The sequence below is a fragment of the Telopea speciosissima genome, chromosome 11 (genome assembly GCF_018873765.1).
Source record: "Telopea speciosissima isolate NSW1024214 ecotype Mountain lineage chromosome 11, Tspe_v1, whole genome shotgun sequence".
Lineage (NCBI taxonomy): Eukaryota > Viridiplantae > Streptophyta > Magnoliopsida > Proteales > Proteaceae > Telopea > Telopea speciosissima.
This window is the reverse complement of record NC_057926.1, coordinates 45,329,727-45,342,966: the sequence shown is the minus strand read 5'-3', so window position 1 is coordinate 45,342,966 and position 13,240 is coordinate 45,329,727. Positions and strand designations below refer to the sequence as shown.

Sequence of the window (13,240 nt, the reverse complement as noted above, 5' to 3'; positions counted from 1 at the left end):
TAATGATTAGCTGATGTGATAAGATACTGAACTCAAGTTGGAACTTATCAGAACAATTTTTTAATGAACCAGTATGGTCTTATCCAAATTCAATATAAGGGCAAGAGAACTTTAATCGGACATGCAGCAGCCCCTGCACTAGCACATGCCTATGAGAGTGTGCATAGAAGCATTGATTTGATTTGGATTTTCGATTTCACTAGGGACTGAATCCTTTTTTTGCATACGACTAGACTGTATCTAGACGCAGGAACCATGCAACTGGTTAGTTTTATTTTTGCATTCCCTGCTTGACTTCTAGCTAGCTTGGGAAATGTGATTTTGAAATGTGATTTTTGTCACTTATTCATTGTTAGAAATTTAGAAACTAGAGGGTTCATCAAAACACTAATCCACCTACACCAACTTCCCTATTAAGGGAGTGCGCAGGATAATTCACTTACGCTATATGCGCCCGTTTTATATTGGTGTTTCAGGTGAATAATGAACCACGGCGGCCCGGAGTAGATTTCGTCAACAATTCGACAGTAGACATTGCATTAGTACCGGCTACATCCGGTTAGGACCGGTTAGACCGGTCACATAGTGACCGTTTTAACTTTTAACAAAGTTCACAAGCTCACCATGGCTCACTGGTCAAAAGGCGCACACACACTCTCTCTCTTCATGCAGACAAATGCGAAGTGGAGAAGCCTTAATCAAAGTTTCAGGGTCCCAAAAAACGGTTAGAAGTCAAAAGACAATGCCTTTTCTGTATTTGTCTCTAATTTTTTTATCAATCTTTTCGAGCGATTTGTCTTTCCTTTGATTTTCCATTTTACTTTTCTTCTTGTTTAGGTTGTTTGTTCTTCTAATCTCTGATGAACATATAAAAAATCATAAAACCCAGACCAGAAATCCAAAGAGCTGAAATGGGTTTTACAGGAATGAGTTCTAATTCTGAAAAAGGTGCCCGTTAATGTATTACTCTTAAAAGGGTTTCTTAAGGGACTGTTTTTCGAGATGGGTGTTGGTGACTTCTGGTTTGTTATCGTCTTCATTGGTTTCTGCTTCCAAGTTCTGGTCTTGAATTCTCAGAACGTGACTTGCAACTCTAAAGACCTCAGAGCGTTGGAGGATTTCTTGAAAGGCTTGGAATCAGGGATTAGTGGGTGGGGAAGTGATGTTTCTTCTGATTGCTGTAATTGGACTGGCGTCAATTGCTCTTCTTCAGCTGTGGGAGTAGAGAATTCTACTGATTCGGGCAAAAGGGTAGTTGGATTGGAGCTTGGGGAGAAAAAATTGAAAGGGAATTTGTCTGAATCCTTGGTTGGTCTGGATCAGCTGAGATTCCTGAATCTCTCTCACAATATCTTCAAAGGTACTGTTCCTTCCAATCTGTTTCATTTACAGAACTTGCAAGTCCTTGACTTAAGCTATAATTATTTCTCCGGCTTGCTTCCTCTTGAAAGTGATCTACCCGCACTTGAGTATCTTGACATTTCAGAGAATCTATTTGAGGGTGCCATTGATACTGGCATCTGTAATAACTCAACCCAAATTCGAGTTCTTAATCTCTCCATGAACTATTTCGTTGGAAAATTTCCTCTTCGTTTTGGTAATTGTAGTTCGTTACAACATCTTTGTCTCAATTCGAATTATCTCTACGGAAGTTTGCCTGAGGATTTATTTTTGCTATCAAAGTTGAGGAAGTTGTATCTTCAGGATAACAGGATTTCTGGGTCTCTGAGTGATATGATCGGTAATTTGACAAACCTCATCGAATTGGATATCTCCTTCAATAACTTCTCTGGACCAATCCCAGATGTTTTCAGTCGCCTTCCAAAACTCAAACGCTTTTTAGCCTATTCAAATGAATTTGTTGGTGGTTTACCCATTTCCTTGTCAAATTCTTCAACCCTCGTCTTGCTTAATCTGAGGAACAATTCGTTAGGTGGTTTATTCAATCTTAATTGCTCAGCCATGACTTCTCTCACCTCCCTGGATGTTGGTTCTAACCAGTTCCATGGCCCCATTCTTGACATTCTCTCCTCCTGTAAAGAACTAAGAACTATAAATCTTGCCCGGAACTATATTAACAACCAAATCCCCGAGAGCTTCAAGAACCTCCATGTACTATCTTCCCTTTCACTCTCGAATACTAGTCTCCAGAATCTTTCAGCTGCTTTTGGGATTCTACAACAATTCAGGAATCTTACAACTCTGGTTCTTACGTTGAATTTCCATAAGGAAGAAATGCCTTCAGATACAAGCTTCCACTTCCCCCACCTGAACACCCTAATTATTCCAAACTGTGGTCTCAGAGGTTCAATTCCGACATGGTTGAGTAACTGCACCAAGTTGCAGCTTTTGGATCTCTCTTGGAATCAGTTGAATGGAACCATTCCGAACTGGTTGGGTGAGCTGAAGTTTCTCTTTTATTTGGATTTGTCAAATAACTCTCTTTCTGGAGTAATCCCTAAAAGCTTGACTTCACTGGAGAGCCTCATCAGCCGCAAAATCTTGTTTGAAGAGCCCTCACCCAACTTTCCATTTTTCATGAAACGGAACCAAACAGGAACGGCATTGCAGTATAATCAGATTGGTAGCTTCCCTCCTTCCTTGGACCTGAGCAATAACATGCTCACTGGACCAATTTGGCTGGACTTTGGAAACCTGAAGAAACTCCTTGTTTTGGATCTGAAAGGGAACTTTCTGTCTGGAGATATTCCCAGTGAGTTATCAATGATGAAAAACTTGGAGACTTTGGATTTGTCACATAATACTCTGTCAGGAACCATACCTGATTCCTTGGTCAATCTCAGCTTTCTTTCAAAGTTCAGTGTTGCTTACAATCAACTATCTGGGAGGATACCGTCAGGAGGTCAGTTCCTGACCTTCCCAAATTCAAGCTTTGAAGGGAACAAAGATCTATGTGAACGCTCTGCCCCTTGTACTGCTGATCAGAATCCTTCTGAAAAACCCCCCAAACAAGCGATGAACAAAAGGATTATTGTTGGAATGGCTGTTGGGATTTTCTTGGGTTCAATTTTCCTTATTGTTCTTGTGGTTTTGATAATTTCAAGGCCACGCCGTAAGACAAGGAATGACCCCGAAAAAGAATGCATTGATGCCACTAGTAAAGACTTGGAGCAATTGGGATCAAGACTGCTTGTTCTGTTCCACAAGGAGAGTATTAAAGAGCTCTCTGTTGATGACCTGTTAAAATCCACCAATAACTTTGACCAAGCAAACATTATTGGATGTGGCGGCTTTGGTCTTGTCTATGAAGCTACTCTTCCAGATGGGAAGAAGGTTGCAATCAAACGGCTCTCTGATGACGACTGTGGTCAGATGGAAAGGGAATTCCAAGCTGAAGTTGAAGCACTCTCAAGAGCTCAGCATGAAAACCTTGTCCTCCTTCAAGGTTATTGCATGTATGGAAATGATAGACTATTAATCTACTCATACATGAAAAATGGGAGCCTGGACTACTGGTTGCATGAGAAGCTTGATGGAGCTTCCTCACTAGATTGGGAGACTAGGCTTCGAATAGCACAAGGGGCAGCAAGGGGATTGGCCTACTTACACCAATCATGTCAGCCCCATATCCTACACCGGGATATCAAGTCAAGTAACATCCTGCTAGATGAAAACTTTGAAGCCCATTTGGCCGATTTTGGACTTGCTAGACTTATTCTTCCTTATGACACTCATGTGACCACTGACCTAGTTGGAACATTGGGCTACATCCCTCCGGAGTATGGTCAAGCTTCTGTGGCCACATATAAGGGCGATGTATATAGTTTTGGAGTTGTTCTCTTGGAGCTACTTACAGGGAAGAGACCTGTGGATATGTGCAAACCAGAAGGGTGCCGGGATTTGATCTCATGGGTGCTTCAGATGAAGAAGGAGAAGAGGGAAAGTGAAGTGTTTGATCCATTCATCCATGACAAGCAAAATGATAAGGAAATGTTACGGGTTCTTGAGATAGCCTGCCTTAGCTTGGATGAATCGCCTAAACTGAGGCCTTCCACCCAGCAGCTAGTTTTGTGGCTGGATGATGTTGATTTCAATGGCTGACTGGCTTGTCTAAGGGAGAAAGGATTATATAATATGGCACGTTGGAGCAGTGTAGTCATTCCGGTCGTCTTTGACAATGAGGCAAGAAGTTCCATCTTCCCACTTTCAAGTAGGCTTCCTTATTCATGGAGATTGTACATACTTTTCTATGTTCTTAAATTTTCAGAAGTTTATGTTCTTTTCCTAACATGAGGGAGAGCCGTGTAACAAAAGCAACACATCCAGCTTCTCAGAATATGTAAGTTTTAATCAATAAATATTTTTACTTGTATAGAAGAGTAACTGGCAGCTGTCAGGTATGTATGTAATAAGGTTTTTGAATATTTCCTACTGATAATGGTCAATATTTGCTACAGAGGTAGAAACTTTGATTTTGTTAATATGTTTGTCTTTCCTTATAAATTAGCTCGCCATATCATGCTCCAACTCCACAATGTTTAAATTTTCTTCCCCTTCTTCCATATAATAGGTTAAGAATCGAGTATTTGACGTTCTTTGATTTGGGGTTATTTCTGGCTGTCGATACATAGCATTTATTTTTGAAGCTATTCCATTCTTGTTCAATGGTCCAAGAAAAAACTTACAGGATGCTTACATCGGTGAATGGATTTCCATACTTGACCAAAGATAATCTCCTTCATGGAATGCATGAATGGCGTTGGTTCAGAACCATATTGCATCGACATCATTGTCATCATTAGTCTTCTTGCTGGCTGTTCTAGGTGGACTGCAATAAAGGAGCTCTGCACTCTTTTCTTTCCCCTGTAACCACTCTGCAACACTTGATAATTATTTGATGAACATGGCCTCATAAAATGTGTGATTAACTCATGTTGTTGGTTGAAATCTACCATATGGTTATCAGTTTTATTGCAGAGTGAGGACATGTAAAAAGGAGGACAAACTGCACTGAGGTGGACAGGTATGTAGAAAACAAGAATTTGTTCATGCGGAGAATCAAATCACCTGATAACCTGTTTTGTTGAAAAAAATAATTTCACATCCTCAAACTGCGGACAGTGTGAGGATGATTTTGTACAAACTGAGAATTTTCAATGTTAAACTGCATTCAGAGCTTCTCAGTCTAAGGAGGTATGGTTTCCCTTGGCAAAGAGAATTTTCAACACCAAGGGCATCATAGTTCATATGGTCAACTAGTATCCATCAAGTCTCTTTGTTCAGTAAAGCAGAATATGCACAGGACAGATGCTGTTCCACCTCAATTAGCTGCACTGTTAGTGATTATATTTGATTAGAACATGGAAACCTCTATAGCTTTGGAGAAGGGGAGAATTCTGATACAATGAAATGTGTATTGGGCCAGGCTCTTGCCGTTCAATTAGTTAACAGAATCACAAAAAGATCCTTATTTTCAAACCCAAAAGAGATGGTGGTGCCATAGCCTGGTTGGTATGTAAAATTTTGTTTTCAATTTAATGTCAAATGGCAACACCAAAATAGTTAAGTTCTCATATGGCTTACACCGCATCTTAGTTCCATTGTCATGAGTTCTCCTCGGTCGGGAATTTCCATGCCTCGACTCTATATCACTTTTTAAGGACTTTACAGGGCAGAACACATCCTTAAAATGAGCCGTCAAGGAGAGGGTACCCAAGTCCTTATACAACCCCACATTACCTATATATCCGATGTGAGACTATTATTTTGTTTTATGCGTCGTCATCCCAACAATTTCTATGATCACCAAGGCTAAAACAGATAACCATTTAGTGGTGTTTGTGAATGTGATTCATATTTGCTATCTAGTCATGGATAACTATCACATTCTATGGTGAAAGGAGGTTGTTTTCCTCATTGTGGAGTGATTAGGATATTGGAATTGCATTTCCAAATTCATTGGGGCAAGACTTTAGGAAGGATTATGTTGAGAAGCCTATGAGATCAGACAAAGTGGACAGAGACAAGTCATGCCTCACAATAGGCCTAAATGAGAAACCATAATTAGCCTCAAAATGGTACCCCAAAAAAGAAAAGGTCCAGTCACATTCACATTAATCATATTTTCACCAATAACCATAACCATATTGTTGGAATTTTTCAAAATATTGATGTGGACTTTTAGTCTCACATCGGCTATGAAAGGAAAGCTCATTGGGTTTATATGTATTAGTAGTTAGTAGTTATTATTATCACATGTAATGCTAGAAAAGATTGTACGGTACACTAGCGAGCGAGGACGGTAACAGTCCGAGCGCGTACGCGTGTGCATGCGCGTGCGTGAGGCGCAATGTGGCGCTTTGATCAAAAGGTGCTTAGGATCGATCCGACCGTTGGATCGATGGCTGATCAAAGAGGGAGTGCAACCCTTGGTTTAACATTGACCCCAAGAGTTGCAGCCCAGAAAAGAAAAGGTCCAGTCACCTTCACTTTAATCATGTTTTCACCAATAACCATAACCATATAGATACAACTCCTCATTCCAACTTCGCTGGAGTAGGAAGCCTTGGAAAGAATAAGTAAATGAATGTTGGTTCATCTATTGTGAAACTCATTTACCAGAATGAATCAAAGCATATTAAGTTCCTTTTAATTCTACTTGATATATCTTTCTTTTTGCGAAATAAGTAAAAGGTTTTGATTTTTTCTGTGCTGTTTTCTAATGATTTTCATAAATCCCAATGTTCTGAATTGATCACAAATTATATTTGACCTTTGAATGTGTTAAACCAGGAAGGAAGGTTGAGAGAATCCAGGTAGACGGTTCACAATGACCTCTAAAGTTGTGGATGAGGTGGGATCGGAGGAGATTAGAAAAGAAAGACTGTATTAAACGCATGAATGAGCTAAGGAAGCAATAATCAATCAAATAATTGAAAGAGAACATTTTTTTTTTTTTTTGTTAATTTGCTAGTGATGCTGTGAACAGGGCAAATGTGGAAAGATATAAAAGGAGGGTGAGTGAGCATATCCAATATCCACCCTGATCTATCCCCTCCAATTCCCTGTCCCGTCTAGTTCCCAGTATACCTTTAACAAGAGAGGGCACAATGACCACACTACCAATTCAGACACAGACAGAAAATGGGTTGGGGTGAGTAGGTGACCCCTCTCTGTTTTTCTCTTATTTTTTTTGGATAATTGTTCGTGTTCGTCTCTTCATTGAAAGTCACAAAGGTTGAAGGGTCCATTAATAATGACTCCATTCAGCAATCAACAGACACAACAACACAGACGCGCAGCACTTCTACCAACAGTCGTAAGAAATTTTTTATTTTTATTTTTTTTTTGTTTTTTTGTTTTGTTCTTTATTCTGTAAATCTAGATTCTCTGCTCTGTGTTAGAATTTAGGATTCTGAAATGGAGGAGGAATCTGAAGCCATGGAGGTGAGAGAGGTTCCAGCTCACGGTGGGAGTTACATGCAATACAACCTAGTGAGTGTACATGTCATGGGACAGTCTATACCCATGGCATTGAATGGTGCGTTATTTGAAAAGTAGAGGGTATTTTAATCATTTGTATTTCACACAGTTAACCCTGTTAGATATTGGGTTCAGTTTGATATTTGGATACTCAGGGGGTGGCGATGATAATTCATAACGTTATTACTTATTTGAAATAATTGATTTTTTCAATTAAGATTTTCTTTATTTGTATTCATCAAGCTGCTAGAACATATCAATGATCACAAAGTTATGCCGTCCCAAAGTTGCTGATGAATTTGCTATGTTTAATATAATAGAATTAAAATAAATTCAAATGTTCTGCAACTGAGTTTCATTCTCGGTACTTTAGGTTCACAAGTTACGGATCAAGAAAGTTTTGTTGTTGATAGTCTTCTTTTTGTACAGTCATTTTAATTTCTTCCACAATGAATGGGCCGATGTCTCTAGGGTTATGTGACGAAAAATGATATCATTCAAAAATTGATTGATAAACCCAATGGCTTTCAGATCCATGGTTTTCCATTCGACATCAGTCATCTTTTTTAGGTTTCTCCGTATTACTCTCTACGGCTACGCACACCATTCTTATCTTTTTTAAATATATAATAAGAGGAAAAAAATGCTACCTGGTTATGTGCAGCTCACAGTTCCTACATCAAGACATAGGGTTGCACAAAGTGACCGTAGTGCCCTCATAAAAACTCCATATAAGATAATATAGGGAAAATTTCTAAGATCTATTAGATAAGAACGAAAATTACAAGATAAGTAGGTTTCAAATTTCTTTTACATCCACTACTTTCTATTTTAAAAAGATTTACTCATCCCCAAAGTTGGTTAATACTCATGCCAGGCAAAAATAAAATAAAAGCTAACTCCCAAAATTGCCCCAACCTCATTTAATTATTTTAAAAACCGTGAAATCCGATGAAAGTGCATCTTAATTGTAGGAGTAGAAATCAAAACTCCTATTACTCCTCCAAAACATATGAAAACAAAACTATAGCATTGAGTCCAAAGGAAAGTACACCTTAATTGCTAGAATAGAAAACAATAGAAATGTATTACAAAATCAAAAAAAAAAGAAAAAGAAAAGGATAATTCACCTACCATCCTAGGGTTTTGATATGTTCCAAAATACCCTCCGCTGATCTATTTTCGCCCTCTACCGTCCTGTGTTGAATAGGATCCCATTCACCATGGATGGAAAGAAACTCGATAAACAAAAGAGTGAGAGAAACAATAAAGATATGCCCGATCAAGACTCTCAAGACCAAAATTGAGAGTTAGGTAGAGTCAAACAAACCGAGTTGAATGACGTTGACCGAGTGAGATTAAGTTCATAAAGATCAACGTCTTTAACATACCAAGATTTGAGTCTTATATATATTTATATATTTATATCGTGGGGTTGACATTGCAGAATGAACCCCTGCAGTAAAAGCACAACTTCTTCAACTCTCCTATCTTGTTATTTTCAGCTTGGCTCACAACATAATGAGGTAAGGCTTTGAGACAAGTTAATCTCCCAATTCCTGCTGATCTATGGCTATTCCATAATTCATCATCAATTACTAGGTATTAAAGGTTAATTAGGTTCTCCGACCATGTTAGAAAAACAACGCCCAGAATGGCGATATTGCAAATCGTGCATGACTTCGTGAATCACAAATACTGATTCTACTGTAATTGAGAAGTCTCTTTCACTAAAGATATTTTTTTGTTATACGGCTATATGAATGGCGCGGCTGGCGGCAAGAAGATTCCTTTTAAGTGGCCCATGTCATCCCCACTCAACGCTGACGGACTAACATAGATCCAACATACCTAAATCCACGTACGATTTAGATTAAGATCTGACGATTGTCAGCCATGCCGACCCGTAGACCCCGTAGTCTCCTACTACGGTGTTGCTCTGGTACATCGAAGAAAACCCACAAATTCCATTTTATTGTACCAGAATTTATGAACCCGTTTTCGGTGACACAAAAGATACTCATCTGAGCATCCAACAGCCACGCACCATTTTGCATTTTATTCGGACGACTTATATCTAAGCCACCCAACTTGTTACACGGGGAATGTTATGAGAGATCAATTTCACGTTGGAAAATGACCGAAATATCTCAGGAACTTCTTTTTTGTTTTTTTGGTAAAGGGGAAATTTATTGAGCTAGGGGGTGCGGTGCGTACAAGTAGTGGCTTCCTGAGCACATAGGTCATGAAGCCACCGAGTGGAAAGTGGCCAATCTGTCATACACACAACAAACAGGGCCTTTCTTGCCAGGGCATCAGCTACAACACTGAATGCTCGTGGGATATAAAAAAAGGAGATAGAAGAGGAGAAGCAGTTGGCAAGTCTTCTGATATCAGCCAGCACCACAGCAGAATAGGTAGGGGGGGGGTCGATCCTGATCATGAATGAAGTCCACTGCCTCCTTGCAATCAGATTCTAGTTGGATTTGTGTGAAGCCTGATTCCAAAGCCAATTTAAGAGCGAAACGGATTGCCAATAGTTCGCCCTGCGATGCTGTTCCAAAACTGTCGGGGATAGAAACACATCTACCTTGCATGCCATTATGGTCTCTGAAAACCACTCCAAGCCCACCTTTTGAACTGTTAACTGGGAGGGCTGCATCGCAGTTCACTTTTAAATGTCCCAGGAACTTCAAATGGGCATAACTTGTTCCTTTTAAGTTTGATATGTCCACACACCTTTTTTTTTTTGTAATTTGAATATTATTTGGGACCCAGGTGAGTCCCTAAATTATTATTAAAAAATGATTGAAACAGATAATACATTGGTGGGACTTAACCCGCCTTACCTCAAACCCAAAATGAGAAACCTTTCTAACACACATCAAATATTAAAATCTAAAATTTGGGAGACCAACTCTATCCTTCCGAATAAGTTCCCTATGAATACTTTGACCTGTAAGAAAGAAAATATTACTAGTAGACTCACAGATCAAATTAGAAAGTTAGTCCACCGCAAGGTTACTTTCCCAAAATGCGAAAGAGATATTATTCTTGAAGCCTTCAAGATCGTGTAAATGCTAAAATTGTGATCGAGGAGTGTGAGGATTGATTGTGCAAAGTTGGGGAAGAAAAGAGAGGGAAGAAGAAAAGGAGAAGGAGGAAGCATTCCTGATTGGAGACCTCCCATCATATGACTTACTCCCGTAGTTGTCATTTTTGTTAGCATTAAATGACTTTATTTTAGCATTTCCCACAAATTGTATTTCGTAGACTAGGTGACTCTATGTGAATGGTTGTAATATAATTGGGGGAATTTGCATGTCTTATTATGCTTAAATTGTAGAGCATTGATATAAGCCCACTTTTATTGTATTAGGGGTGTTCAGTTGCAACTGGACACCGAGGTAGATTCTTAAATTCATAAAGAATCTATGGGTTGTTTCCTTCTATCTGGTTTTGAGAAAATGGTCGGGATTACATAACCTACCATCACAAATGTAAATGGAAGATGGTTGGTTTAGATTCAAAAAAGGGATAGCATGGTTCAAATTGTAGAGAAATTACAAGTGTTAAGGAGAAAATTAAAATTCTTGAATAAGAAGATTGTTATTGATTTTGGAACCGCGATTCGTATCTCGTGATTGTCGGGGCGTGCTGATGTGGCTCCGTGATCCCAGGTGAGCCGTGGTTACTGTTTCTGGAGAGGCCACGGCCTCGGACGATCGTGCCTTTGGCACTCGGCTTTGTGCTCAGCATAGGTGACAAGTGAGCTGCACCACAAGCGTTTTGCTCAGCTTGGTTGGCCCCTAACCACGTAAGTGCTCGGCCCAGCGCTCGCCCTCGACGATGATTGACCGTATGGCCGATCAGAGCGGGCTCGGATCGGTGTTCGATGAACTTAATGCTCGGTCATAGTGCTCGGCCTTGTCGATAATTAGGGTAACCATCCTTCTCCCTCGGTGAGCGGTTTGGTGCCGCACCCTTTGGTTCGGCTCGGCCCTCGGTCCATCCACGTGTCACGCTCTGAATGGTGTGTGATTCTATGACGCATCACGTAGGATGCACATTCTTGGACAGAAAACACTATCCCTATTTGTTTATCACCTAAAAAAGAGAGAGGAATCTAGGTAGTGCAGAAGAATGTCCAACCCAAACCCGACGTGCGTTTTGTTAAAATCCAATTGCTTGGCCGGATTGTTCCTTGTTCAGGATTTTTTTTAAAATTTTTGTGTGTTTTTTAATAAATTGAATGGAGTGGAATCCTAAAAGATGGAGGAAACGAGGATCCAAATAGTCCAAACTCACTGGTATCGAAATCTACCGGTGACTGTCACTCTCCGTAAGCACCAGAAGATCTGAAGATACAGTGGGTAGTGGCTCACTCCGGCCACGAGATGAGGGAACAAGAGAGATAGAGAGTGGCGGATGAGGGTGAGAGATTGAGAGAAGTAAGTGATGGAAGCAGGGGTTTTATAAAATAAAATAATTTTATTATTTTAGCCCCGAAATTGCAATTTTAGAACACGGGCTACTTAAAGTCAGTGAAAAAATGACACAAAAACGTTTTTGCCCATAATACAGACTCTTGAGTTTATTATAATTTTTAGTTTTTTTTATTTATTTTAAATTAAAATAAGTTTCAAAATAATACCAAACACATAAAAAAATGAAAATGATAAATGATACAAAAAAGACCTTTAAAAGAATTCAACCGTCCACCCAACACTTAAAAGATAAAAAGATGTCATTGCCCATATTTTTACAGTTGAATTCTTAAGTGTCGTGCCGCACTTGAGAGGATGACAATCCCACTTTCGCTTCATTGGCTCAATTTTTTAAGCACTCTCTGTTTTAACCCATAATTTATAGTTATTTGTGCTTGATTGATATGACTGACTAACTGATTGTGAGGTTGAACTGGGATTTTAATCTTCTCCAATTCCTAAAAGTGTGCAGTGCGATAGTGCTAGGTGGAGTTGTTGACACCTGACAGTTCGGACATCCAACGGTTTGAGCTCATTGACATCCACCATTAGATGTTCGAAGTCCGAACTGCCAGGTGTCGATATCTCCATCTAGCACTGCCGCACTGCACACATTTAGAAATTAGAGAGGATTATTTTCCGTTGAATTGTTGAAGTATGAAATGGGTACCGTTAATTCCGATGCAACATTGACATGAATTAATGGAGTCAGTCAAAAAATGTCTATTTGTAATAAAAAAATGTCTATTTGTAATCAAGAAATAATTAGTGGGTCTTTCTTTTCTCTTTGCCTTTTATTATAAATATCTATAACCACGGATTTTTATTGTCTCAAGTGCACAATCCACAAGTGTAGGTCAGGGTGCCAACAAGCAGGTTTTAATCAAACGGTAAAGGTTGAGTCCAGTAGATTCACCCACTCACCCCTAACCTAAACCCCACCCAACCCGATTGATTCTCACTCTTTCTCTCAGTGCGGCGACCCTCTTCTCTCCTATAACCGACCTCACAGTTAGCAAGAAAAGAAATAACCATCAAAACAAGAAATTAATATTCATATTTAATTACTTAAGTTTCCTTAATTATACACGTGGAGCTGTAGTTTCTTGGTCATATGTCATCCCCCAATGAGTGGATATTCTAAGAGTAATGGAAGAAAATTTATTGAAAACTCTTCCATCAAAATTAAAAAAATAGGATATAAGTCATGTGTATAGAAAACTGCTTCCCAAAAACTTTTTATGTATCCCATCCCACAAAAAACACCCTTACCTTGCTCATAGTCAAGTGTCTCCGGCCCACAATATTCT

General features: G+C 39.3%; 1 protein-coding gene across 2 annotated transcripts; it reads left to right on the top strand.

Moving 5' to 3' along the window:
• The first annotated feature begins 660 nt into the window (after window positions 1–660).
• LOC122646028 (phytosulfokine receptor 1-like) lies at window positions 661–4,344 on the top strand. 2 transcript variants are annotated; one of them, XM_043839485.1, is made up of 2 exons: window positions 661–4,077; window positions 4,141–4,344. In XM_043839485.1, exon 1 carries the CDS (start codon window positions 1,003–1,005, stop codon window positions 4,060–4,062), a length of 3,060 nt encoding a protein of 1,019 aa, XP_043695420.1. In that variant the 5' UTR covers window positions 661–1,002; the 3' UTR covers window positions 4,063–4,077; window positions 4,141–4,344. The 2 variants fall into 2 exon arrangements, with proteins under 2 accessions (XP_043695420.1, XP_043695421.1); XM_043839486.1 differs by having other exon boundaries at window positions 661–4,080; window positions 4,144–4,344.
• The last annotated feature ends 8,896 nt before the right edge of the window (window positions 4,345–13,240 follow it).

Bases quoted from the DNA above. Each gene is read 5' to 3' on its own strand.
- LOC122646028 (XM_043839485.1), top strand. From the start codon at position 1,003: ATGGGTGTTGGTGACTTCTGGTTTGTTATCGTCTTCATTGGTTTCTGC.